This window comes from Sorex fumeus, unplaced genomic scaffold (assembly GCF_029834395.1).
Source record: "Sorex fumeus unplaced genomic scaffold, SorFum_2.1 ptg000110l, whole genome shotgun sequence".
In the NCBI taxonomy this organism is placed as follows: domain Eukaryota; kingdom Metazoa; phylum Chordata; class Mammalia; order Eulipotyphla; family Soricidae; genus Sorex; species Sorex fumeus.
Genome location: NW_026606167.1, coordinates 2,777,333 through 2,802,251, shown reverse-complemented (window position 1 = coordinate 2,802,251; position 24,919 = coordinate 2,777,333). Strand labels below are relative to the sequence as shown.

The following is a 24,919-nucleotide window of genomic DNA, read 5'->3' as shown; positions in this document are numbered from 1 at the left end:
CGGTGGCTATGCATTTTCAACCTTCTGAGCCATCATGCCGGGTCCCAGTCCTCGGGAGCTCCCCACCCACACTGAGGATTCACCCCCGAATCCTGGAGGGAGCGGACGCAGAGGTGGACCTTTCCTGCCCATTCCTGGTGTCAAGGTCGGGGTCAAACTGATAAGTGTCCCCTGCCTTGTCTGCAGACACCCCGCCTCCTCCCAGCCAGGCCTCCCTGCTGTCCACATACCTCGGGGTACAACACCTTTGGGGTGATGGTGCCCCCTACAGAGGTCGCTGTCTCCCGCCCACATGCGCTCCCAGGCCTCCCTGTCTCACTAGTGTCTGGGCGACGGCAGAAACCCGTTTCTCTCACTTCGTGTCCTCCAGAGGTGGGGGGAGGGGAGGGTGCACAGGGAGACCCTGCAGGGGGAGGCCTGTCCCCCGACCCAGCCCTGCTGACCACACCATGGGCTGGCCTAGCTCTCTGGGGTGTGTACTGGACTGTTCCAGAATCCCTGGCTCCCTTCTGGGCTTGACCAGGTGCCGCGGAGGCCAGGAGCAGCTCCTACAGCATCCACGCCTGAGGGTTGTGGGGACGTCCACACAGGCTGGGGCAGCCGGCAGGATCTAGGGCCTACCCCAGGGCGGGGTCTGGGCTCCCCACTTAATTCCTCCTTGGAAAGTTTTTCTGGAACATTCCATGGAGGAGGAAGCCAAGGGGCCAGTCTAGTCCAACTTCCAGAGGCAGAATCATGAGCTTGGGGAGAGAGGCCTGATGCAGGGGCTGGTGGTGGTGGTCCACGATTCCCAGGAAGAAAGGTAAATACTGAGCAATCAGGATGAGCAGACTCAGGGTGAGAAAGAAAAGGGATTTTTCTGTGTTTTTTTTAATTAATTTTTTGTTTTGGGGGCCACATCCAGTAATCAAACCTTAGTCAGGAAGAAAAGTTTTGGGGCCGGTGCAATATGCAACAGGTTAGGTGCTTGGTTTGACCCCCCCCAGCCCCCAGATGGTCCCCTGAGCCCTGCCAGGAGTGAGCCCTGAGCAGCCCTGGGTCTGTCCCCGCGGGAGAAGGAGCAGCAGGACATGGCGCCCAGGTGCAGTCTGGCATCGGCAGGACGGCGCTCCCTCTGCCTCCACACAGATCAGACCCCCAGGAACAGCACCCAGGAGCTGACCTACACCTGGGTGCTGGCGAGGCCCCCCAGCCTGGCCCCCTGAAGACGGCTGGCCTGGCCCCTCCTGTCGCCCAGCAGCCCTGCGCCCTTTGTGTCCCTGGACCCTCTTCGCTTGGGCTGTCGTGAGCCCCATGCCTCCCGTTCCCCCTTTCCAGACCAGAGGAGAGGCACAGATGGTCACCCAGGTCAGCGGTCAGCGGGCCCCTCCCCACTGCACCCGCCAGGCCCAGCCACTGCTCTGCCTGCTGGAGCCAGTGTGAGAATGGCCAGTGTGTGACCGCCAGTGTGACTGTGAGTGTGACTATGGCCGCAAGTGTGCGAGAGAGGGATGGCTCTGTGTGTGCTCATGGCAGTGCATGTGACTATGCACGTGAGTGATGCCATGTGTGATGTGTGTGGTGCCATGTGTGACACCATGTGTGCACACCCGGGTGCGTGCTTCTCAAAGCCTGGCCCACATGTGTCCCTCTCACCTTCCGTCTGGGAGCTGCGAGCCTAAGCAGCTGCGCCCGAACACAGTCCCTTTGTGCCGCTGCAGCCGCAGAGGCTGCCCCGGGATTAGGGTTCCGGCGATTCTGCTCCAAATCCCACCCGAGGCCGCCAGCAGGGGCCAGCGAAGGGGCGGGGCCGCTCTCACTGGAGCCACCCCACTGCCTGGCTGTCCAGGCCCCATGGCCCCCGCTGCCCCTGGGTGTCACTGCAGACAGAGTGCATGAGAGGGCGTTCCTGGCCACCCACAGCTGTACCCAGCCTGGGCCAGAACCGTCAGGAAGTGGCACTGGGCCGCGTGGCAGAGAATGCACCTGAATGAGCCCCAGGCCTGGAGGAGAGGAGCCTGGGTCGCCATGTGCAGTGCAAGTGCCCCACCCGCTGGGCCTTGGGGCTTCTTTTTGGGGTTTTGTTTGGGGCCTGACCTGGTGATGCTCCCTGCCCTCAGGAATTACTCCTGGCCACGCTCAAATACGCGACATTTGAGTTTGATCCAGGGTAAGCCATATGCAAGGCAAATGCCCTCCCTGCTGTGTTTGTAAGAGAGAGAACAGTATTTTTGTTTTGTGTTTGGGGGCACACGCAGCTGTGCTCAGGGCTTACTCCTGGCTCTGCACTCAGGGATGGCTCCTGGTGGGCTCAGGGGACCATAGAGGGTGCGGGGATTAAATCCCGTGGGCCACGGGCAAGGCGAGTGTCCTACCCACTGTACTATCCCTCTGGACCCTGGAAAACAATATTTAAACATTTCCCTTGGGAGGAGAGCTGGCTCGTGGGTGAATGCATGACGGCGTGGGTGGGGGCGGGGCGGGGGTCAGGGGGGCCAGATTCCCGGGGCTCACCCTGGGATGGGCTCGAGAGGCAACAACTGGAGGGGCCCAGCGGGCCCAGTGCTGGCCCCTGCCTGTTATCCCAGTGGCCTCCCCAGCGGCTTCACAGCCTCCCCCTGGCTGGAAGGCCAAGGACGTGCACGGAGACACACGCTGTGTGCGCTGTGTGGGGTTTGTTTATTGGCGCCCCGGAGGGGCTCCTGGACCTTCTATTTGTTTCATTTGGGGGTCGCAACCGGCAGTGCTCAGGGCTTCTTCCTGACTGCTTGCGGGACCATCGGGGTGCCGGGCGGGCCGGGCCTCCTCACGGTCCTAAACCTTCTTTCCCTAAATGTCGGTTTTCTATTTTTTGCTCTTTAATGTCGTCTCTGGCTTTGGCGCTGGTGTTGGCGCCTCGGGCTGTGCCAGAGGGTAATCCCAGTCGAAGCCAATGCCCGTGATGCCCAGGAGCCGGTGCTGGCCGAAGACCCCCGTGAGCACCTTCCCATACAGGTCCCCTTGGGCCGTGAAGTGGTTGCCCACCTTGTTCCCAAAGGAGACCCAGCGGCCCTGGTCAGTGTAGAAGACCAGGTAGCGGATGAAGGCCTTGGCGGTGCCATACACAGAGGTGATGTGCTCCCCGGGCTGCAGCACGAAGGTCTGGGTCCTCCCTCCCTCCACACCATATTTGGGGCTCCAGGCGCTTCCGAACCGGAGCCTGATGCTGTGAGAGAAGGCTGCTGATGGGGCGCCCTTCCCCTCCCAGTCCCTGGGCCTGCCGGTGGGGTTGGGGGTTGGGGAGGAAGCTGTGGGACCCCTCCCCCCAGGCCACCTCACCTCTTCATCAGGCCTGTGTCGCCAAAAGACACCTGGATGCCGGTGATGTCGTTGGTGTTGTCCGGGGGACTGTTGAAGTTCCAGCCCCCTCCAGCCCCCAGCAACTCTGCAGCAGGAAGAGTGAACGCGGGTCACCCACCCCGACAGGCTCCTCGGGGCCCAGCAGCAGACTGAGGGGGGGCCTGGCTTCGGGGTGGGGGTGTCAGCCTGGGGTCCAACTCACCGTGAGCCCAGCAGGCTCCACTGCAGAGCAGCAAACTCAGCCACAGAAGCATGGTTGGTTCCTGGGAGGGGACAGGCCTGAGGGTGGACAGGCCTGAGGGTAGACAGGCCTGAGGGGGATAGGCCTGAGGGGAGACAGAACCGAGGGGGGACAGGCCCGAGGGGGGACAGGCCTGAGGTAGGGGGTCAGGTCTGAGATGGGGAACAGACCCGAGATGGGGGGGGGCGGGGGGCAGGCCCAGGGCCAGTGGCCTTACCTGAAGGAAGGGTGCGTGCCCAGCTCTGGCCCGTTCAGTCGCGTGCTGGGGGCTGTCCACGGCCCTTTATACCCACTGGCCCCCCTCCAGCAGGAAGCAGTGAGGGGTCACCAGGGAGACAGGAAGGAGCAGTCAGTGGGGCTGTCCAGGGAGATCCCCAGCGCCTTCTCCGGGGAGGTGCCTGATGTGCTGTCCCTGGCCCCGGTCTACACAAACAACGGGGCGGGCATGGCACGGGGCCTGCTCCAGAGTTGGGCCTCAGGGGGGCTCCCTGAGTCCTGGAGTCACTCTGGGTCCCGGGTAGCGGGGGCGGCGGATCTCGGGCCTCTGGGCACTTTCCTTGGTAGGCGGGACAGTGGCAGGGCAGACTCAGGTGCCCATGGGGCTTCTGTGGCAGGAACTCCATGCTGGCCGCAGCCCCACACAGCCGTTTGCAGGGCCCCCAACTCCCTGAGGGCCCCAGCACCCGGAAAGAACTGGCAAGGCCACACAGGGACCCAGGAACACCTGTGACCTCTCTGCAGGGTACCTTCCCTTCCTGGCCCGGGCAGGCCTCTGTGTCCCAGGACAAGGCTTCCAGCCTGTGTCGACACAGACCCCGGACCAAAAACACTTTTCTACCAGGAGAACATTGGGGGCTCAGCCTGGGGTGCTCAAGGCACCCTGAGGTCCAAGCTGAAGCAAGCCCAGAGCACCCACCCTTGGTGCTATTTCTGACTTAGGTTTTTTGGATTTTTTCCTTCTTGCTTTTGTTTGGTCTTTCATTTTTGGCCCACACCTGAAAATGCTCAGTGGTGATTCCTGCCTCCACACGCAGGAATTGCTCTTGGCAGTGCTCTGGGGACCCTAAAGGGAGCAGGGACTGGACCCAGGTCAGCCGCTTGCAAGGCAAATGCCCTCCCCGCTGTACTGTCTCTCCAGCACATGTTGTTTTAATTTTCTTTTTCTACTTGGGTGGCGCCCAGCAATGCTCAGGGGTGACTCCTGGCTCTGCATTCAGGCATCACTCCTGGCAGTACTTAGGGTCCATCTGGGATGATGGGGATCAAATTCGGGTCAGCCACGTGCAAAGCAGACGCCCTCCCCGCTGTGCTATTGCTCCAGCTTCCAAATGTTTTAGTTGTTATTTTGCTTAAGACCGTCTGAACCAAGCCCTTGCCCGCAGTGCTCAGACCTCGGGGCTGCCCTGGGGAACTCGGCCTCTGGCTGTGCTGGGAGCTCCTGGACCTCACCCAGCAGTGCTCAGGCCCCCGTGGGACTGGGAGTGAAATCAGCCTCACGCCTGGCACGTGCTCCCCCTTTGCACTGTTGAAGGTAGGAGACCCGGGGCGTGACTGAACGGCGCGCGGCTTCTCAGAGGCCCCTGGCCTGTGTGAGTGTGGTCATCGTGAGGGGGCAGAGACAGGGTCCTGAGTGAGAGGCGAAAACAGGAAAGGACTGTGGGGGGCCTCCTGCAAACACCACGGGACCCAGGAAACCACGACACCCCCAGAAGCCGCCGGGGTGGCCCCTGCGGCCAGTGGAGGTGACTGCGGCAGGAGGTGGGCCGGGAGCTGCCCCTCTGGGGGGTGGGCCCACTGTCCCTCAGATATCCGGGTCCGCGCCCTGAGAGCTGGCGGAAGCGGCCGTGGGTTTGGCAGACAGGCTGACCCACACAAGGAGGCATTGTTCCTGCCGCGGGTGGGTGTGGTGCCAGGAGCAGGGTGTGTGTGGGCCGGGTGGGGAGGAAGGTGAGGCTGATGGGGGGCACAGCCACAATGTCAGTCAAGGGTGGGGACGGGGCTGCCCACAGGGTTGCACCTGGCTCTGATCCCCGCAGCGCCCTGGTCCCCGAGCACGAGGCAGGAGGGCCCCTGGGTAGCACTGGACGTGTCCCTCAAAAAAAGCACCAACAGGGCTGGAGAGAGAGCACACGGGTAGGGCGTTTGCCTTGCACGCGGCCGACCCGGGTTCGATTTCCAGCATCCCATATGGTCCCCTGAGCACCAACAGGAGTAACTCCTGAGTGCAGAGCCGGGATTAACACCTGTGCCTCGCCAGGTGTGACCCAAAAAGGAAAAAAAAAAAAGCACCAACAAGGACAGCACGGCCGCCCACCCCATTCGTGCACCTGCTCATACATGCACACATGTATACACACATGCACACTCACATATGCACTTGTGTGCACATACACCGGCCCACACACAGCCATGTGCTCCTTCGAGGAGGCCCTGGGCCCGGCCACCCCACTTAGAGCTGGTCAGGAGCCATGACACCGATCTTTTGTCCCTGGGGCTCCCGGGGTTACTGAGCATCTGCAGAGCCCAGAGCCCACCACGGGTGCACCCCACCCCCCAGCATCCAGAGCCAGGACCCGCAGGGTGCCCTCCGCTCAGCAGGCCCTGGCTGGCGCAGGACACAGCAGATGGCCTTGTGCCAAGCCTCAAGCTGCCAGGGGCTGGAAACTGTCCTGGCTCAGGTTTGGGGCGCTCAGGTGTGACTGAGACCCCCCCTCAGGCCTGTACGGGGGATATGCTTCCTGCTTTCTCAAATAACAAAACACAAAAGGTGAAACTCAGCATGGATGCCCCCCCACCACCCCCCCGCCCCTGGTTCTCAGTCACCCACATCCCTGGCTTGTTTCTCTTTGGTTTTGTCTACTCAGCTGCTATACTTCCTCCTATTGCACAACGGTGGGGGGGGGGGCACTCAGCATGCGATCTTCTCAGGGGTGTTCCCGACCTTCTTCTCAGGGGGTGCTCCCAGACCTTATCAGGGGGTGCTCCCCGCTGGCTGCCCTGGCGTTGCTTCTGTGTCACTTCTGGCCCTGTGCAACCCTGCTGGCCAGCAGGCCTCTCCTCAGCCCCATGTGACTGATTCAGCCCCCCCCCAAGTCTTCAGGCAGCTGCAGAGTCTTCTCCTGGAGCTTGGGTTGGGGGTGTGGGCCCACCCGCAGAGCCGGCCAGGTTGGGGGCATCTCATGAGGCCGCCGCCTCCGCTTGCACTGTGGGTGGCTTTCCCCACGCTGCTGGGCAGTGCTGCAAAGGGCAGCACCGTGCTCAGCCCCCTCCCAGGTGCAAATCTCAATACAGTGCTCGGGCGTCCCTGCGGGCTCTGCTTTGCTGGAGTCACAGCAATCAACGGGGGAGAATTGTTTGTGCTAATATTCTCACCTGCCGAGAGAGAGCACGGAGTGCGGGGCTGCTTCACATGGTGACCCTGAACTCAAGGTGCTCTCTCAGGGCTAACTCCTAGCTCTGGCCTCAGGGGATCACTTGAACCCATGTTTTTAGCTTTTTTATTTATATATTTTGCTTTTTGGGTCACACCCGGCGATTCTCAGGGGTTACTCCTAGCTCTGCACTCAAAAATCACTCCTGGCGGTGCTCGGGAACCATATGGGATGCTGAGATTCAAACCCGGGTTGGCCACATGCAAGGCAAACGCTCTACCCGCTGTGCTATCGCTCCGGGCCTTTTTTTTTTTTTTAATTCCCTATTCATATTGCTGGGCCACACCTGGCAGTGTTCAGGGATTACTCCAGGCTCCGCATTCAAAAATCATTCCCGGTGATGCTCGAGGGACCATAGGAGATGCCGAGGGTTCTTGGGAGACCCCGGTGCTAGGCGATCGCCTCCTCGCTGTCCTGCGGCTTGGGCCCGTCTTCAGCGTCCTGAGGACGTGCCACCTCGTGTTCCAGCAGTGGCGACTCCCTTCAGGAGCCTGGGTGGCGGCTGAGGGCTGAGAGCTGTGCGCCTCAACTATTCCAACAAAGGGGGCGTGCCCCACCCTGGCTCTGGGCCCCCAGCCGGCCCTGCAGGGTAACATCCAGGGGCCCGGCGCCCAGACAGTGCCCCGCCCCACCCCCTGTTCCAGCCGCCCAGCGGGCCTTGGACGGGACTTGGAGCAGAAACGCCAGAACCCTAATCCCAAGGCGGCCTCTGCAGCCGCGCCAGCACAAAGGGGCTGTGTTTGGTCGCAGCTGCTCAGTCCCTGGAGGTGTGGCCTGGGCTGTGAGATGCACGCACCCAGGTGTGCACACGCGGCGTCACGCAGGGCGACACACAGGGGTGCACACATGGCAGCACATACAGGTGTGCACACACGGCGTCACACACAGGTTTGCACACACGGCGTCACGACGTCACACACAGGAGTGCACGAACGGCAGCACACGCGGCGTCACACACAGCAGCACACTCGCACGCTGTCACGCGGCCCCTGGGGCGGGCAGGCTGCCCAGCCGGGCGCACACCTGTTCCCGCCTCCTCCCTCCCCGCCCGGAAAAGACGGGCGCCGGGGGATGAATAATTTATTGGAGACGGGGGAAATAAATAAGAGAGTGCAGGTTACAAACGCGTAAAAATCACTAGTCCGCCGCCAGCCCAGCGCTCCGGGCGCGGGCGGGGCGGGCCGGGGGCGGGCCGGGGGGGCCGGGGGGGGTCGAGGGGGCGGGCCGTGGGGGGCGGGGGGGGGCCGGGGGGCGGGCTCGCGGGGCGATCCTGCGCGGCTCGCGGGCGCCCCCCGGAGGCCGGAGGCGCAGGTGCGCGTCAGCAGCGCGGTGCCCCCGCCTCCCCGGGGCGCCCCCCGGCCCCCGCGCCGCGCCCGCCGAGCTGCGCGCCCCCCACCACCCGCTGCACCCAGGCGCGGTGCGCCGCCAGGCTGATGTAGACGCCGGGTCGGTTCCGCTCGGCGCAGCCCTCGCCCCAGCTGATGATGCCCGCCAGCAGCCAGGTGCCGTCCACCTGGCACATCAGGGGTCCCCCGGAGTCGCCCTGCCGAGGGGAAAGGTCAGACACCGGCCGCGGGCGCCGAGGGCGCGGGCGGGCGGGCGGGCGGGCACTCACCAGGCAGGCGTCCCGCTGGCCCTCCAGGTAGCCGGCGCACAGCATGTCCTCGGTGATGGCCCCCTGGCCTGCGCCGCGCCAGTACAGCCGCCCGCACACGTCCGCGGCGATGATGGGCACCCGCAGCTTCTGCAGGGTGCGGGGCGGGGGCAGGGGCGCTGCGGGGGCGGGGCGCGTGAGGCCGGACCCGCCGCCCGCTCCCCCTCGGGACCCCTACCTCAGGGCAGCCCTGCCCGGCCGCTGGGCCAGTCACCGGGCGCCTTTCAGAGAAACGCCTTTGACAGCCTCCCTGCCAGCCCGCGTGGCTCAGGGCTGATCGTGGCAAGGTGCTCAGGGAGCACTCTTGCAGGGCCAGGGGAACGCGGGGGGTGCCCTGCAAGGCCGACCCTGCCTGCTGAACTGTCCCTCCGGCCCCCTGTTTTGTCATCACACATGGTGGAACTCAAAAGCAACTTCCAGTTCAGTGGCCTGCGTTGACCCTGGAGACAGTGCTCCGAGGAGCAGTGGGGCTGGGTGTGGGAGCTGGGTGTGCCTTAAGCCAGCTCAGCCCTCTCAGAGCCTGTCCTCCCTCCCTCCCTTCCTCTCTGTCTCTCTCTTCTGTCTCTCTATCTCTCTCTCTCTCTCTGAGTCTCTGAGTCTCTGTGTCTTTGTCACTGTCTCTGAGTCTCTGTCTCTGTCTCTCTGTCTCTCTCTGAGTCTTTGTCTCTCTGTCTCTGTCTTTGTCACTGTCTCTGAGTCTCTGTCTCTATCTCTGTCTCTGAGTCTCTGTCTCTCTATCTCTGTCTCTGAGTCTCTGTCTCTCTGCCTCTGTCTCTCTGTCTCTCTCTTTGTCTCTCTTGAGTCTGTCTCTCTGTCCCTGTCTGTCTCTCTCTCTCTCTCTCTGAGTCTCTGTCTCTGTCTCGCCTGTCAGCTCTCTCTGGTCCAGCCTGGCCTCTGCCTAATCTACTTTGTGTTTCCCGGCGGGGTCAGAAATCCATCGCCCTCCGGGTTGGGTACCTCCTCGGGGGACCTTCCCTCCCGTGCCCGCCCCGTGCCAGCAGGGGGCGCGTGTCCCGCGGGGCCCAGCCTGGCTCAGCCTGTCCTACCAGCTTCCACTCCCCCCCACGCCTTGGACTAGCGACACTCAGCCTGCCAGCCGCCGTCAGTTCCTGCGCCCTCAGCCCACGCACCTCCGTCGTGAATGCTGCCCCAGCCTGCGATCCAGCAGTCGGTGTCAGGGGGGAACCGGACGGAGACGTCGGGCAGGCAGATGGGCAGGACCCGCTCCGAGAAGTGGACAGGGCGTTCCAGGCGCACCAGGGCGATGTCAGCCCGTGTGGCGTCCCTCCAGGAGTAGACGGGGTGGGGGTAGGCCCAGGCGACCCCCACCTCCTGGGCTCGCGGGCCGGGGTTCCCCAGCTGCCAGGCGCCCAGCAGCACCGAGAACTGGGAAGGTTTGTTCAGGTTCCTAGAACAGAGGGAGGCGGGTCTGAGCAGGAACTGGCAGGCGGGCGGGCGGGGGACAGCGGGAGCGGGACACGCACCCTTTGAAGCAGTGGGCAGCGGTGACCACCCAGCGGCGGGTGAGCAGGGAGCCTGCGCAGTGGTGCGTCCCGTTCTTGCGGATGCTCACGACCCAGGGCCACTCAGCGTCCCTGCTGTCCTCGCCGCCCACGATGCGGTTCAGCTGCTGGGGCTTCCCGCAGGCCGGGGCCGCTGGCAGGGGAAGGCCACCTCTGTTCCTCGCCCCCTCTCGTAGCTCTGCCCGGCCCGCCCAGTCTGCCCGCCCCTACCCTGCCCTGCCCACCCCTCCAGGCTGCCTTTTGCACCCCCTTTCCAGCCTTGCCCCTCCCGCCCTGCCTTGCCTTGCAGACAGATCCGTGTCCTAACAGCATCCCACCGCACCCCTGCAGTACCCCCACCCTGCAATCCCCCTGCAGCACCCTCCCTGCAACCCCCTGCAGTGACCCTCACAGCACCCTCTCCCTGCAACTCCCCCACGGAACCCCTGTGGCAACCCCTGCAGCGCCCCCCACGAGCACCCCTGCAGCACACCCCCCAGGCATCTCCCCTACTCACCAGGCAGTTCAGCAGTGCAAAGGGCTGAGGGCAAGAGAAAGGGGGTCAGAGGGAGTGGGGAGCTGCCAGCACATGGAGACACTTATGGGGTGCAGGCCAGGGTCACCCCAGGCCTGCAGAGTCGCGGCCTCCCGTCAGCCTCCCTCCTGAGGCTCAGGAGCAGCGGGGCCCGGGCCCTCTCCCACCCCCGGGCCTAGAGGTGGCCCCCAAATCAGAGCACAGCCACTGGAGTGAAGGTGCTGTGTCCAGTTGCCGAAGAGCATCCCAGCGGGAGCAGGCAGGTGACACCAGCAGGTGCCGGAAATGAGGGAACATTTCGGAAAGGAGGGGCCTGGGTGCTGAAGCGGGGGCTCACCTGCGGGGCCCAGGAGCATCAGGGCAGCCAGGAGCCGGAGCCGGCCTGGGGCTCCCGCCCGGGGCGCCATGGCCCAGTTGAGTGGAGCAGTGGTGGCGGGCCTGCGGCTCAGCGGGTTTTATTCCTGGGGTGGAATGCCGCCAGACCTGTCCCAGTGACTGTCCCGCCACCCCCGGGCTCTAGGTCACAGGGGTGGGGCTGCAGGGAGGAAGTGAGCCGTTATGGGTCTGGGGGGCAGCTGAGGGTCCCACTCTGGTGTGGGGTGGAGGGGGGGAGGTGTTTGTCCTGAGCCTGAGACCCCGTGAGCATATGCTATGGAGTGGGCGAAGGCAGAGGTCCTTCCTCCCCTTCTGCTGGGAAGGGGCTGGGCGGGGGGTCTGGGGGCTAGAGGCCAGCGGCTTGGGGGAGATGCTGGCAGCCTTGGCCGGGGGCAGCACTGGGTCCTGCCAACACACTGCCCCGGGGCGTGATCAAGCCCCTCTGCCCACTGCAGTGGCTCCTGGGACCCCACACCAGTCGCTGAGCTGCCGGGCCCCTTCCAGGAGCACAGAGCGGGGGGCGAGGGGGGGCCGGGCTCAGCCCCTGCATGGGGCCTGCTGACTCAGCACCACAGGGGAGGGGCACAGCCTGGGTCTGTGCTCCGGGTAGGGTGCGGGCAGCTGACAGGCAAGCTCAGACCCCTGGATGGAGACCCTCAGCCTCAGGGAGTTGGGCCTGCCCCTGGTGGGCACTCCTGCCACCCCCTAGCCCAGGAGGTTCCTCTCAGGCAGGCTCTCTGATGGACAGAGGTCAGCGCTGCCGGGAGTCCTGCAGGCCAGCTCAGCACCCTTAGCCCCTGTCCCTGCCTGCTGCCATTCCCCCCTGCTAGCTCCCTGAAGTGCTCAGTGCCGAGGCCCCAGAGGATGCTGTGGGAATGGCGGTGATGTTTGTGGAGTGAATATGGGACCGTGGGAGGCTGCAGCCTCGTCCCCTCCAGCTCCGCCTCGCTCTGCCACTGAACCCAAGGTGGGGTGCCACGAAGAGCACCCTGCAGTGTGGGGGCCTCCAGGCCTCATCCTGGGCAGGGGCCCCAGAGATCAGCTCCCCAATTTCCGGGGGAGCCTTGGAGCAACAGAGCCACCCATGCACCCTGGGGTGTCCCCTTGCATTCAGGGCCGCAGGAGTGGAAGGGGCCAGGGACTGGGGAGACTCCAGCAAAGACAGTGCCCTGGGCACTTCACGTAACTTCCTGTGTGTGCAGTGTGTGCATGTGCATGTGTGCATTTGCGCACTACGCATGTACTGTGTTTGCGTGTACACACGCTTGTATTGTGTGTGCGCATGTATTGCATTCGTGTGTATTGTGAGCATGTGTTGTGTGTGCATGTGTGTGTGCATGTATTGTGTGTACGTGTGTGTGCGTGCATGTGTGCTGAGGCGGGGCGCTGCTGGCAGGGATGGGGCAGCCTTTCCCAGCAGTGCGGGTGCCCGGTGCTGAAGGCTCCCAGTGAGCCTGAGAGGGAACTTGCAGGCCTGCTGGGCTCCCTGTGTGCCCTGGCCCAGCTCTCCTGAACACACCTCAAGGCTCCGAGTGTTGATTCTTGTGCTTGGGGCCACATCTAGCATGGCTCGCAATGGCCCTGAAGAGGCTAGGTGGGGGAGCTGTGTCCAGTGGGATTCTGGGGTGTGCTGGGGCACCTGAGCCTTCCAAGTCTCCTGCTGACCTTCGGGGGGCAGGGGGCCACAGCCAGTACCCCCAGCTTGGGGATTGGACCTGGGTCCGCTGCATGCAAGGCAAACGCCCTCCCCGCGGCACCATCTCCCCAGCCCCTTCTGTTGACCTTTTTAATGGGAAAATCAAAATCCACACCGGAGAACTCTGACTCTGGGGAGTGGGAGCATGCACACATGATGGGGGTGGGGGCGGGGGGCGCGTGCAGGTGGCCAGGAGTGTGTGTGCGCCCAGCCTCGGGTGGTGGGAGCACCGCAGAGAGGGGGGCGCACGCGCAAAGCCCATGCGTGCGCTCAGGAGCCAACACACGAAGCGTGGAACCGCATGCATGGGGCTGGGAGCGCGCTTGCATAAGCCGGGAACGCGCACCCGGGCCTCACACTCGGGTGTTCAGGGCACTGCTGACTGCAGGGTGGAACATTCTCGATGGTTTGGCCCATGAAAGGTCGTGGAAGGACACAAGTGGTGAGGTGGGCCTCGAGTGTTCCTCGGGACTTGGGCCTAGAAAGCGGGAGCAGGGACAGGCCAGGCCCCGACGGCATCTGCAGCACCTCTGGCTGCGCCGAACCCGAACCCCAGGACACAGCTGAGAACTGAGATGGGGCAAGGCAGGGCCCAGCTCACGGTGGTCACCTGAGCAGGAGCGCTGCTTGGGCCACTGTGGTCCTGACACCCACCTGTCCCGGACCCCCCACCAGGCCCCACCATCTCGGCTGCTCAGGGCTGTGCAGGGACGCCCCCTGAGCCCCCAAGCTGCCCTCTGGTCCCCAACCAGGACCTGCCTTCCGGGCTACATCAGGGTCTTGGGATGGCAGTGAGCACCCCTTTTCCTGGTCTCAGGGACCCTTTGTCCAGCTCCGTTTGTCTTTGTGATTTGGCCACATCCAGTGATGCCCTCCTGGGGTGCTGGGCCGCAATCTAGTCACTGCCCGCTGGACACCGCTCTGGCCCAGGCCCCTGCTTCATTTCTTGGGGGGGGGCACACCCAGAAAGTTCACCCGGAATTCCTTACATCCTGGCAGTGCTTGGCCTGCGTGCTCCCCCTGTCCCATCGCTCAGCCCCACCCCTGCGTTCTGATAGCTTTTGCAGGGGCACCTTTGGGTGCGGGGACCCTGGGGTTAGCTGGCACGTTCCCCCCAACCTTGCTGCCTGGCTGAGTGTGGGATTCCGGAGCCACTGCAGCCCTCAAGGACTACTAGAGGCCCTGGGCCACTGTCCCAGCAGCTGTCCCGTGCTCTTGCTCCTGCAGACACACAGAGCATCCGCGTGCCCACACCTAGGGTGCTCACATGTCGCCGTCCCTGGGGACTCTCGTGGGAACCAGCTGCTGGGCTTGGATCTGGGAGTAGGGTGCCCCGTCCTACCATGAGGGGCCACTGCACTGAGCTGGACCCCTGCTGCTTCCGCCGGCTGCCGGAAACGCCCCACCAAATTCTCTCGCGTGGTGAACTGACAGGAGGGTGTGGCCAGGCCCTTGGGCTGAGTCTGCTTTTAAAGCATATTTATTGGAGCCGGAGCAATAGTACTTCGGGGAGGGCATTTGCCATGCAGTGGCTGACCCAGGCTCGATCCCCAACACCCAGAGGTCTCCCAAGTATGCCAGGGGTGATCCCTAGGTGCAGAGTAAGCCCTGAGCATCACTGGGTGTGCTCCAAAAACAACAACAAAAACGTTTATTGGGGGACTGACGCTATAGTCCAGCAGGGAAGGTACTTCCCTTGCATGCCCTGGACCTGAGTTCGATCACATAAGACCCCAGGAATAGTCCCTGAGCACAGAGCCAGGAGTAAGTCCTGAGCACTGCTGGGCGTGGCCCCCAAACACCGTGTTTATTAAAGGGGCCTCTCACGGCAGCACCTGCTGGAATCTTCCAGAGCATGGTGAGTGCAGGTTGGAGGATGCACTTCCGGCCCCACAGGGAGGTGGCTCCAGGCTTGGCGGGAAGTGCTGAGCAGGGGCAGGAAGTGGGCTCCCCGGTGCCCGTGGACAGCCCGGCAGCTTCCAGAAGTCTCCATGACACATCAGTGACAGGCAGACGGGAGAGGGCCAGAGGTCACAGCCCTGCCGGGCCCTGGCCGAGTAGTGTGAGGGGCTGTGCTCACCCCCCCGCGGGGGCCACGTCAGGGCCTGGCCAGGGAGCCTGGAGAAACCAGTCCCACCTCCCCCGCTGGGCGGGCCTGGCCGCAGCCTCCTCAGGCCTGGGGCAGCGAGTGGCTAATTACTGCTAATGAGCCACAGCAGGGCTGGGTGCTCGCCAGAAGGTGCTCTGGGCACAGGTGCTGGGGTGCAGGCACTAGCAGTGGGGAGCCCCGTCAGCCTGCAGCCGTGATTCATCCCACGGGCCGCGCCCACTCCCGCCCAGAGGGAAGCTGGCGTGCGCGGTCAGGCGCTTCCCCCTCTCCTCCCAGGATCTAGGGGGTCTCCCTGGCATCCCTTTGTTCCGTGGCCCAGTGACACTTTCCAGAGAGATGGGCAGAGCCGTGACCCAGAGCAGAGTTGGGACAGTTCCCGTCTGACACGGAAGATGGGGCGAGTGAGCTGGGTGCGGGCTGGGGCCTCCTGGCCCCAGCAACCCCTGGGAGAGCGCAGACCCCAGGCTGGCCCTGCGTCCGTCCGCGTGTGTGGGCCCCGGTCCTGCGTGGGGTGCAGGGCGTGAGCCCGGACGTCAGCCTTCACCTTCCACGGGACACGCGTTGGCGGGGTGACTCAGCCTGCCTGCCACTCACCCACTCGGCTGCCTCTTGGGTTCCAGCCTCCCTGTCCACACTGTCCCCTGCCCCCACCTCAGGAAAAGAGCCGCAAGTCCGTGGGGACGGCCAGGTACCCCTGCGCCCCGCGGGTGGAGTACGCTCAGGAAGCTGAGAAGGCCTGTTTATTGGGGGGCACGGGACTCAGGGGGTTGTGGGACCGAGCGGTGGTGGGCAGTGCTCACGACCGGGGTTGCTCGCTCCCCAGCTCCAGGCAGCCTCTCAGAACCTCCGTTTCATTTTCACTGTTTTTCTGGGCAACTCCCTGCTGTGATCAGGGCTAAGTTCGGTCTCTGCACTCCTGTGGGCTTCTGGGGATTAAAGCCAGGTGAGCCGTGTGCAAGGCAAAGGCCCTCCCCGCTGTGCTCTTGCTTGGGCCCCAGCTTGACGGTTTCTAAACGCTAGTCCTTCTCTGCAGAGGAGCCTGCGCGGGCAGACGGCATCACCCTTGGCAACTCGGCAGGGACCCAGGCCCAGCTCCCTGCCCGAGGGACCGGCGGGACTTTCTTCAATCTCAAGGCCCTCTGCTCGCCCACAGGAAGCCTGCACTGCCGGCCAGGAGGCTGGGCTGGCCCTGGAGGGAGGGGGCAGGGCTGTGGGACCAGCCTCAGGTGGGGGCGCCTCTGCCTCTAACGTGGATAGCAGATCTTACCCGTAGAGTGACAGAAATGCACCTAGTTCCTCCCTGACCGTGCTAGCCGCCAATCAGGCACCTCAACCATCCTCCCCGGGACGGGCTGCTGCCTGCCGGCACCTTGGCAAACTCAGCATTCCTGATAACGTGCAGTACGTGAGACCTGTGGCAAACTGTTCTTCCTGGCCCGGGTTAGTGGGCAAATCATTCCTGATGACCTCGAGAAGTTTACGCGTGGCTCCTGTCGTCCAGCACATCCTGCCCATGTCTCTGGGTCAGTCACCATGTTTAGGAACTGGCTCAAATGAGCCTTGGCCAGGGGAGGGCCACCCAGCAGGCGGGGGCACTGGCAGGCAGTTGTGTCCTCTCTGCAGTCAGGCTTAGGCTGGTTCTGGGGACAGGTGGGGGTTCCCAGAGCGGTCAGAGCTGTGGGGCCCACAGGGGCTCCCCGAGCACCGCAAGACTAATCCCTGAGCATCACTAGGTAGGGACCAAAAGCCCAAAGGAAAAGAAAAGAACACAGCCTTCTCCACAGAGGAGAGACTGCCCCGGAGCAGGGGTGCGGCCAGGCCACTGTCCACAGTCAGGGGCCTGAGGGTGCTGGCGAGGGCAGGGCAGGGCTGGGGGCCCGTCACACGTCACACTGGCTGACTCCTGGCTCTGAGCGCAGTGGTCACTCCTGGAGGGACTCAGGGAAAGCCGCGCTGCCGGGACGGAACCAGAGGAGGGAGCTTGTGTCCAAGGTTCCTGTCAAGGCGCCTCCTGCCCTGAGGAAAGACGCCCCTTCCCAGCTGCTCTGAGGTTCGGGGTGTCAGACCCCTTGAGGGGAACAGAGGCACGACCCCCGGATGGAAAAGGTGTGGAGAATGGAAGCATGGGCCCTGGAGGCCCCTGGAGCCAGGCCTCTGGGCAGGGAGACCAGCCCCCCAGCTGGAGACCCAGCTCCCCAGGGAGGCCCAGTCCCCTCCCCAGGAAGGCCCAGCCCACCCCAGTAGGAGACCCAGCCCCCCCCAGCAGGAGACTCAGCCCCCAGGGAGACCCCAGCCCTCCGGGGAGATCCCAGGCCCCCATCCCGGGAGAGTCCGGCACTGCCACCACCCACCACACCCAGTGCCCCTGCTCCCAGGTGCTCCCCGAGGCCAGGCCGGCTCTTAGCAAGGGCGGAAGCCCAGATGAATCACTTCCCCAAGCCCACACGTCCCCAGCCCTCAACCCTGTGTGGTGAAGGCAGGGGCGGCCCAGGGGGCGCTCCCGAACTTCTCTCTGAGACCCATGGTCCCACCCTCGCCTCCCCAGCCACCAGCACCCCCACAGCGCAGCGCCCCCAGTGGGCAGAGGCCTCCTCTCCGGCTCACACAGCAGCCTGCGGCCACTCCAGACACTGGACAGTCTGGTCCCAGCGGCCCTCTCCCCGGAAGAAGCCAGCCTGCAGGTGCGGGGACAGTCACTGCTCGGGGCTGCCCTGCCCTGGGGCCTCACTCACACCCAGGAAAATCACATGAGGCCTCGGGGCCAAATAACAGAGGCGCGTGATAACAAGGTGTCTGTGGCTGCCTCCTCCAGGAAGGACGCAAGACTGAGCGAGATCCCGGGCAACCCCTCCCCCAAGATACGGCTCCCCCCTTCTTGTAGGGCTGCCCGAGTGTTGGTTATCTCAGGAAGACGCATGCTTCAGGGTCGGGTCCTCGACGTCTGGCAGCGGGGGGCATGACTGGCCCTAAGGGGCAGGTGTGGGGGCCAACTTCGGCAACCACCGAGGCGCGGCGGGGTCAGTGCTGTGCCCAGGCCCACGCAGATCACCAGGGCAGGTGCCCGCCGGCATGGCCAGGCTAATTGCTGGGCAATTAATTACTTCCAGCCTCTTGACAAGCCAGACTCGCTGCAGCGAAGGGGGTGGCGGAAAGGACGCCTGGAAGTCGGGGCGGGCCGACTTCCGCCACTCCTGCCGCCGGCAGAACCAGGGCGCCCTGGTCTCCTCGCGCCGCGCGGGGTGCTCTCTGCCGGGCGGCCGCTCTGCGACCCCGCCCGTTGGTCTGGGATCGGCTGAGGCCTGGTCCGGGCAAAGCGTCGGGACGGCCAGGAGGTGCGCGCGGGCCTGCGTCTGTCGCCCCCCGGTGGCCACGGGGGTTGGCGCGGGCGGACAGCGCGTTCCGTGGCCCGGCCTCTCCCGCAGCTCCCACGGGCGCAGACGCTATTTCTGGCGAGGCACGTGCCGCTTTTCAGGCCCAAGTCAGACGCGCAAGGCAAGAGCCTTCACCCCTGCACCGTCTCAGGCCCCCACCCTGCAGCCACAGACCGAACCCTCGGAAGGCCTGGCCCACAGCTCCCCGGGTGACGGCCTGACGTGGGCGTGTCCCTGCGCGTTCCCGACACGAATCCAGCCAGGGAGGCCAGGCCGGGGAGCCTGCACGTGCCGTGCCGAAGGGCAGTGCCAGCTGCAGGCTTGGGCTGGCAGCGCTCCTGCGCCGCCACTCGATGCCAAGCGGGGCTCCCTGTCTGCAGCTGCTGGGCGTCAGCCCCCAGCCCCAAGCCTCGGCGCCCACCATCCGTGTGCCTGTGCTCTCACACGCGCTCAGTCTCTCATTCGCGCTCAGTCTCTTTCACGTGGGCTCGGTCTCTCTCACAGTGCTCAGTGAGTCTCATCCGCACTCAGTCTCTCCCACACAGCTCAGTCTCTCACACGGGCTCGCTCTTACGTGCTTGCTCTCACAGTGCTCACTAGCTCTCACATGTGCTCCCACACATGTGCTCCCTCTATCCCACGTGCTCTCTCATGTGCTCTCTCTGTTACATGTGCTCGCGCTCACATGTGCTCGCTCTTTCACTCTCGCATGTGCTCTCACATGCTCTCTCTCACACATGCTGTCTCACACATGCTCGCTCTCTCACTCTCACATGCTCTCACACACGCTTGCTCTCTCACTTGCTCTCTCACGTGCTCTCTCACACACGTGCTCACTCTCACACATGCTTGCCCTTACACGTGCTCTCACACAAGTGCTCTCTCTCGCATGTGCTCTTTGGCACGTGCTGGCTCTCTCACTCTCACAGTGCTCTCTCTCATGTACGCTCTCTCACACGTGCTCACTCTCTTGCTCTCTCACATGTGGTCTCACAGTGCTCTCCTACACAGTGCTCTCTCACAATGCTCTCCTATGCTCTCTCTCTCGTGCTCACTCCCACATGTGCTCGCTCTCGCTCTCACAGGTGCTTGCTGTCTCGCTCTCTCAGACGTGCTTGCTCTCCCTCACATGCTTGCTCTCGCTTTTTCACTCTCTTGCTCTCATACATGCGTGTTTTCTCACTCATCGCGCTTGCTTCCTCACAGTGCTCATTCTCTTGCTCTCTCACGCGTGCTCGCTCTCTCGCTCTCTCGCATACGTTGCGTTTGGGCAATTAGCCAACTGCATCTTCCAGTTGGTGTCCTGACTCTAAGTGCGTCCCTGACATTCTCTGTGCCTGTTGTGGGGTCCCAGCGGTGTCTTCCCCTCAGGGACGCGAGGCTTGAGCCAGGGGGCCGGCCTGAGTGCGCCCTGCCCCGCGTGCGGCTGAGCGGCTTCCATCAGCATATAGGACTATATGGGATATGTGTTGGGGCAACTCTCGGCAGTGCTCGGGAATCACTCTTGGTAGGCCTGGGGACTGGGTGGGGTGCTGCGTGGAAGGCTGGTGCCCTCCCCGCTGTCTCCCTCGGCCCCAACCCCAACGTATTTAAGGTTTTGAGTCCCTGAGGATTTTCAGCCCTTCCTGCATCTTGGAGACCGTGTGGGAGAGGGGAGGTGGCTCAGGTTGAGGGGGGATGGGGAGTGAGTGGCAACGGTGTTGGGGGGAAGGTGGAGGAGGGGTCTGGAAGTTTCCTTCCACACTCTGCTCTCCCCTCTCTAGCCCCCAGGTCCCAGAGGAACACAACTATGCCCACTGCACCCCGACTTCAGGGGGCGGGGGGGGGGGTGCAGAGCTGGGGTGCGGGCAAACCGCGAGGCTGGAAGGCTGGAGAAGGGGGGGGGCACGGGGGGGGGGACGGCGGCGCCCGACCCGCGCCCTGCCCAGCCCGGCCGCTAGAGGGCGGCGTTGGGCCGCCCAGGACCCCCTTCGCCCCTCGCCCCGCAGGACTTGCGCAGGGGGAAACTGAGGCCGCCCGAGCCCGCCGGGGAGCGGCTCGGGGTTCCCGCCTGTGACGTCAGCCCCGCGCCCCAAATAACTTCCCGAACCGCTTCCTGGGCACAGGCAGGGGGACCCGACGGCCACCCCTCCGGGGACCCTTGGTCTTCCGCCCGCGGGGCGCGGTGGGTCCCGGCAGCAGGTCCGGGGGAGGCCCGGAGAGGCCGAGAGAAGCGGTCCCAGGGGGCCGGGGGGGGGGGGTCGGAGGAGCAGAGGCCGGCCGCGGGGTCAGTGGGTTCGGGGCCGGGTCACCGCAGCCCGCGGAGCCTCTTTCCTGCTCAGCGGCCGGCCGGGCGGGCGGAGCACCGGGCCGACGGGTCCAGCGGCATAGCAGGGCGGACAGGGCAGCATAAAAGCCGCTCGTGCCCGCCCGCCCTCGCCCGGCCAGCCGCTGTCCAAGCCATGAGGCTGCTCCTGGCCCTGCTCCTGCTGCTGCTGCCCGGTGGTGAGTGGGGGGGTCTTCGGGGAGGGGGCTGGGGGTTTCCGGGTGCGGGACAGCCGCTCCCCACCGGGTGCCCCTGGGCGGCTCAAAGGGGAAGGACCTAGATGGTGGGCGCAGGCCAGAGAGGGAGGCATCACCTGGGGGGTGCTGTCCCCACCCCTGCCCTGGGCCCCCGAGTGCAGCTCTGGGCCAGATTCTGCGTCCAGTCCCCAGACAGAGGCCTGCCGGGCCCCAGCAAGGGCGGGAGGATGTCCAGGGCCCCCTGGGGCTCAGCGGAGAGTGGGGGCTGGACCGGGCCGGGCTCTTCTGCCACCAGTGAGGGACAGTGGGGGCAGCGGCCCGGGGCAGGGTCAGCAGGGCCAGGCCCGGAGGTGGCGGTGCCTGGAAACTCCCGCATTCCTGGGCCCGCTGGGCCAGCCTGGCCACCTCACCCCACTGTCCTGATGTCACCTCCCAGGGCAGGCCCGGCCATCGGGGCCCCAGGCCTTACTCCCAGGAGGAGGACACCCACGGCGCCTCCTGCTTCTGCCGTGTCACGTCACTGCCCCAGCAGTCTGGTCCGGGTGGGGACAGTAGCTGGGACCCTCCACACTGCCCACCCCCGTCCCAGCCTGTGCTCAGTCCTGAGCCAGGATGAAAGGCCAACACCTCTTAACCTCCCCTCTCCCACATACCCTAGCCCCCAGTGCCCAGGCTCCATCCACTCCCTCCTGGTCAGTCTGCTACCAACTGTGCTCCTGCTGGCCCCTCTGCCTGTTCCCTGGCCCACACCTGAGGCAGTGCTCTGTGAAGCCTGGTGGGAGATGGCGTGAACTCAGGAGAGGGACAGTGCAAGCAGGGAGAGCTGCATGGAGGAAGTGGCACTTCCACTGGGCCTTCATGTTGGGCTTGTACTGAGGGTGGAAAGGGCTTCCAGGTGGAGGGAGTTGTGTGTGGGAGGACTAGGCCGATCCTGGGAGAGGGTGGCTCAGGGGAAAGCCAGGATGAAGTTCTAGAAGATTGCCCACGGGGAGCAAAGTAACTCGGGACATGCTGTGGGAGCTCAGGCCTCCAAGTCGGTGTGAGTGGCTGGGCTGGCGGCACCTCAGGGACACAGAGACAGCAGCTTTCCAGGGCACAGGCTCCCACACCCCGCCAGCGCCCCTGCCCACTCACCCCACACTCCTGCCCCCACCAGCATTTCCAGGTGGGACCCCAGGAAGGAGCTGGTGTGGGCGGCACACGGCTGAACAGGGGGTCCCATTAATGGTCAAGGAGGAGTGGGGCGTTGCTAGGTCCTGGGGTGCGGCACCCAAGAATCTCTGGGGAACCTTGGGCTCCAGCGGTAGGTGGGCACTTGCAGGGCACCTGTGACTTTGGGGTGTCGGTCCTTGATGGCCCTCTCATCCCCCGCCCTGTCCGGAGCTGGGATCTGCAGGGTGGCCCCGGCCTTGGGGCAGGGCGCTCAGGAGCAGAAAGCAGGTCACTGACACCCCCTTTCTCATTTCCAGACACTCTGGGGGCCAATGCATCAAGAGGTAAGACCCGACCCAGGGTCGAGATAGTCTCGCCACCCCACGGCATCCCCTGAGCAGGGCCAGGAGGGCCCTGAGCACTGCTGGGTGTGACCCAGAAACCAGGGAGGGAGAGAGACAGAGAGGGGGAGGGGGAGGGGCTGGTGGGAGGGAGGGGGAGGGGAGGGGGAGGGAGGGGGGAGAAAGAGAGAGAGGGAGATCCCAGACACTGGATGAGGGGCGGCTTCACTGATAAGATACCACTCCCCCACACCACACCACACACCATACCATACACACACACCACACACTACACACACACCATACACACACACCACACACCACACATATCACATACACACCACAACCCCACACCCTACACACACTACACAAACTCCACACCCACCACACACACATTACCCCCCCACACACACACCACATAGACATCATGCACACAGCCCCCGAACACACACACACACACACTTGGGATGAGAAGTTAGGGGGACATGGGTGCCCGGAAGCAGAACATAGACAGGAGGGCCAGGAGGCTGCTGAGGCAGGGGGAGGAGGCAGCAGGGACCCACCCAGAGGCTTGAGGCCATTTTCTGTACCTGAGTGCCAGGCCCTGGCCAGCAGCTGCCCCACCAGGGGACGTGGAGGTGGCTGGCGTCACTGATGCCGGGTCCCTGGTGGTGCCCGCGCTGGTGGACGGCAGGGACACCCCCTGAGCCAGTGCCATCCTTACAGTGTGCGGGCGCCCCCGGCAGCTGGCCCGCATGGTGGGCGGGCAAGATGCCCTGGAGGGCGAGTGGCCCTGGCAGGTCAGCGTCCAGCGCAACGGGAGCCACGTGTGTGGCGGCAGCCTGGTGACGGAGCGCTGGGTCCTCACGGCCGCGCACTGCTTCCCCAAGTAAGCCCCGGTTCTGGGAGTGGGCGGGACCTGGGCAGTGCCACCGAGGGCCATGGTGAGCATTGGGCTCTGCTCACCTCACCCCTCTCCCGCAGTGCCTCCGAGACAGCCCTGTACCGGGTCCTGCTAGGGGCACGGCAGCTGGTGCGGCCCGGCCCGCATGCCGTGTCGCTGGGGGTGCGCCAGGTACAGAGCCACCCCCTGTACCAGGGCATGGCCTCCAGCGCCGACGTGGCACTGGTCCAGTTGGAGACTCCCGTCACCTTCACCCGCCACATCCTCCCGGTGTGTCTGCCTCAGCCGTCGGTGGTCTTCGGCGTGGGCATGAGCTGCTGGGTCACTGGCTGGGGCAGTCCCAGTGAGCAAGGTACTAGGCACGTGGGGCTGGGGAGTCCCCAAGGAGGGGACAGGGGAGGGGAGGGACTGAGCCCCGGCCCTTCTCCCTCTCTCCCTCCCGCCCACCCCCTCCCCACCAGACCGGCTGCCCGCCCCGAGGGTCCTGCAGAAGCTGGCAGTTCCCCTCATCGATGCGCACAGCTGCAACGAGCTCTACAGCAGGGACGCACAGGCCGGCTTCCAGCCCAGAACCATCCAGAAGGACATGCTATGCGCGGGCTTCGCCGAGGGCAAGAAGGACGCCTGCAAGGTGGGAAGCAGGCGGGGCCAGGAGGGCGGAGGGGCCAGGTCACGGGCAAGGCACACCCACTGGGATGAGGCCACCCTAGGGGCTTAGGGGCTCTGCACCCCTGAACATGCCGATGTCTGCTGGGAGGGGGGAACAGGCTGCTGGAGGGGTGTCTGTGCGTGCACCACTGACACTGGAACTCCTGCAGGGTGACTCTGGGGGGCCCCTGGTCTGCCTCGTGGGCCAGACGTGGCTGCAGGCTGGGGTGATCAGCTGGGGAGAGGGATGCGCCCGTCGGAACCGCCCCGGCGTCTACATCCGGGTCACCTCCCACCACGACTGGATCCACCGCATCATCCCCGAACTGCAGTTCCAGCCGGCGAGGTCAGGGGGCTGGAAGCGCGGCCCCCTAGACCAGCAGAGCCCCCGCGCGGCCGCCGCCTGCTGCCCGGTGCCCTGGGCTGCCTCCCTGCTCCTCACTGCCCTGGCCTTGCTCTAAGTTCGGCCAGGCACGTTTGTAAATAGCCCCTCTTGCAAACACCCCGTTATTTTTATTTATGTTCGTTCCAATAAAGGTCTCACCGCAGTGCCGGCTGCCGGACACCCACGCCAGGGGAGGTCGGGGCTGCAGGGCTCAGGTGCCCCAAGCCCGGACTTGCGGTCCTCTCCAGCTCTTGCTGTCCCCATCCCTGAATCCTGAGGTCACTTGGCGCAGCTGCAAACCAGGACAGGGGGCGCTGTGGGGGCCGGGGGGCTGAATTGAGTTGACCCCACAGCTGCCAATACCCAAGGGTGGGCTGTCCCGACCCCTCCCCTCCCCTTCCCAGCTTTGACCTTCGCGGGGGTGTGAGACCCGGCTAGGGGAGGGGGGACACATCCTCTGAGCCGATCCCCCCCCGCCCATGTCCCTTTTGGTGTTCAGGGCTTGCCCCTGGCTCTGCACTCAGGAATGTGGGGCTAGGGGGCCATACAGGATGCATGTGCGAGGCTTTCCCTGCTGTGCTCTCTCCAGCCCTGCTGCCCCTTCTGAGGGCTCTATTGGCAGGGTATGGCACTTAGCACCCAGGGGCTGGACCTCCCTGAACCTTGGTGGTGGTCACATTCCCCCGCCCCACAGGCCAGTGCAAGCCTGGGGACTCCCTGGGCACAGCTCGGGGCTCTGCCAGCAGTCAATGCT

At 64.7% G+C, this 24,919-nt stretch overlaps 3 protein-coding genes across 3 annotated transcripts; 1 reads left to right on the top strand and 2 right to left on the bottom strand.

Annotated features, from left to right (window-relative positions):
- Positions 1-2,823: 2,823 nt before the first annotated feature.
- On the bottom strand, positions 2,824-3,601 carry ZG16B (zymogen granule protein 16B). Its single transcript, XM_056135115.1, has 3 exons — positions 3,521-3,601; positions 3,298-3,403; positions 2,824-3,184 (listed from the first exon to the last, which is right to left on the bottom strand). Exons 1-3 carry the CDS (start codon positions 3,570-3,572, stop codon positions 2,824-2,826), a joined length of 519 nt encoding a protein of 172 aa, XP_055991090.1. The 5' UTR covers positions 3,573-3,601.
- A 1,365-nt stretch (positions 3,602-4,966) lies between these two features.
- PRSS27 (serine protease 27) lies at positions 4,967-24,241 on the top strand. Its single transcript, XM_056135113.1, has 6 exons — positions 4,967-5,090; positions 22,205-22,231; positions 22,955-23,117; positions 23,213-23,484; positions 23,594-23,763; positions 23,951-24,241. Exons 3-6 carry the CDS (start codon positions 22,984-22,986, stop codon positions 24,239-24,241), a joined length of 867 nt encoding a protein of 288 aa, XP_055991088.1. The 5' UTR covers positions 4,967-5,090; positions 22,205-22,231; positions 22,955-22,983.
- On the bottom strand, positions 8,232-12,623 carry LOC130042868 (brain-specific serine protease 4-like). Its single transcript, XM_056135114.1, has 6 exons — positions 12,486-12,623; positions 10,664-10,687; positions 10,129-10,343; positions 9,775-10,052; positions 8,606-8,763; positions 8,232-8,533 (listed from the first exon to the last, which is right to left on the bottom strand). The coding sequence occupies exons 1-6, from the start codon at positions 12,621-12,623 to the stop codon at positions 8,309-8,311; spliced, it is 1,038 nt and encodes a 345-aa protein (XP_055991089.1). The 3' UTR covers positions 8,232-8,308.
- Positions 24,242-24,919: the final 678 nt, after the last annotated feature.

Bases quoted from the DNA above. Each gene is read 5' to 3' on its own strand.
- ZG16B (XM_056135115.1), bottom strand. From the start codon at position 3,572: ATGCTTCTGTGGCTGAGTTTGCTGCTCTGCAGTGGAGCCTGCTGGGCT. The intron at 3,404-3,520 runs GTGAGTTGGACC...TTCCTGCTGCAG, and splicing joins TGGAGCCTGCTGGGCTCACG to AGTTGCTGGGGGCTGGAGGG. The intron at 3,185-3,297 runs GTGAGGTGGCCT...CTTCTCTCACAG, and splicing joins GACACAGGCCTGATGAAGAG to CATCAGGCTCCGGTTCGGAA.
- LOC130042868 (XM_056135114.1), bottom strand. From the start codon at position 12,623: ATGCTAGATGTGGCCCCAAGCACAAGAATCAACACTCGGAGCCTTGAG. The intron at 10,688-12,485 runs GCACCCGCACTG...TCTTGCCCTCAG, and splicing joins CTGGGAGCCTTCAGCACCGG to CCCTTTGCACTGCTGAACTG. The intron at 10,344-10,663 runs GTGAGTAGGGGA...GGCCGGGCAGAG, and splicing joins TTGCACTGCTGAACTGCCTG to CTACGAGAGGGGGCGAGGAA.
- PRSS27 (XM_056135113.1), top strand. From the start codon at position 22,984: ATGGTGGGCGGGCAAGATGCCCTGGAGGGCGAGTGGCCCTGGCAGGTC. The intron at 23,118-23,212 runs GTAAGCCCCGGT...CCTCTCCCGCAG, and splicing joins GCCGCGCACTGCTTCCCCAA to TGCCTCCGAGACAGCCCTGT. The intron at 23,485-23,593 runs GTACTAGGCACG...CCTCCCCACCAG, and splicing joins GGGCAGTCCCAGTGAGCAAG to ACCGGCTGCCCGCCCCGAGG.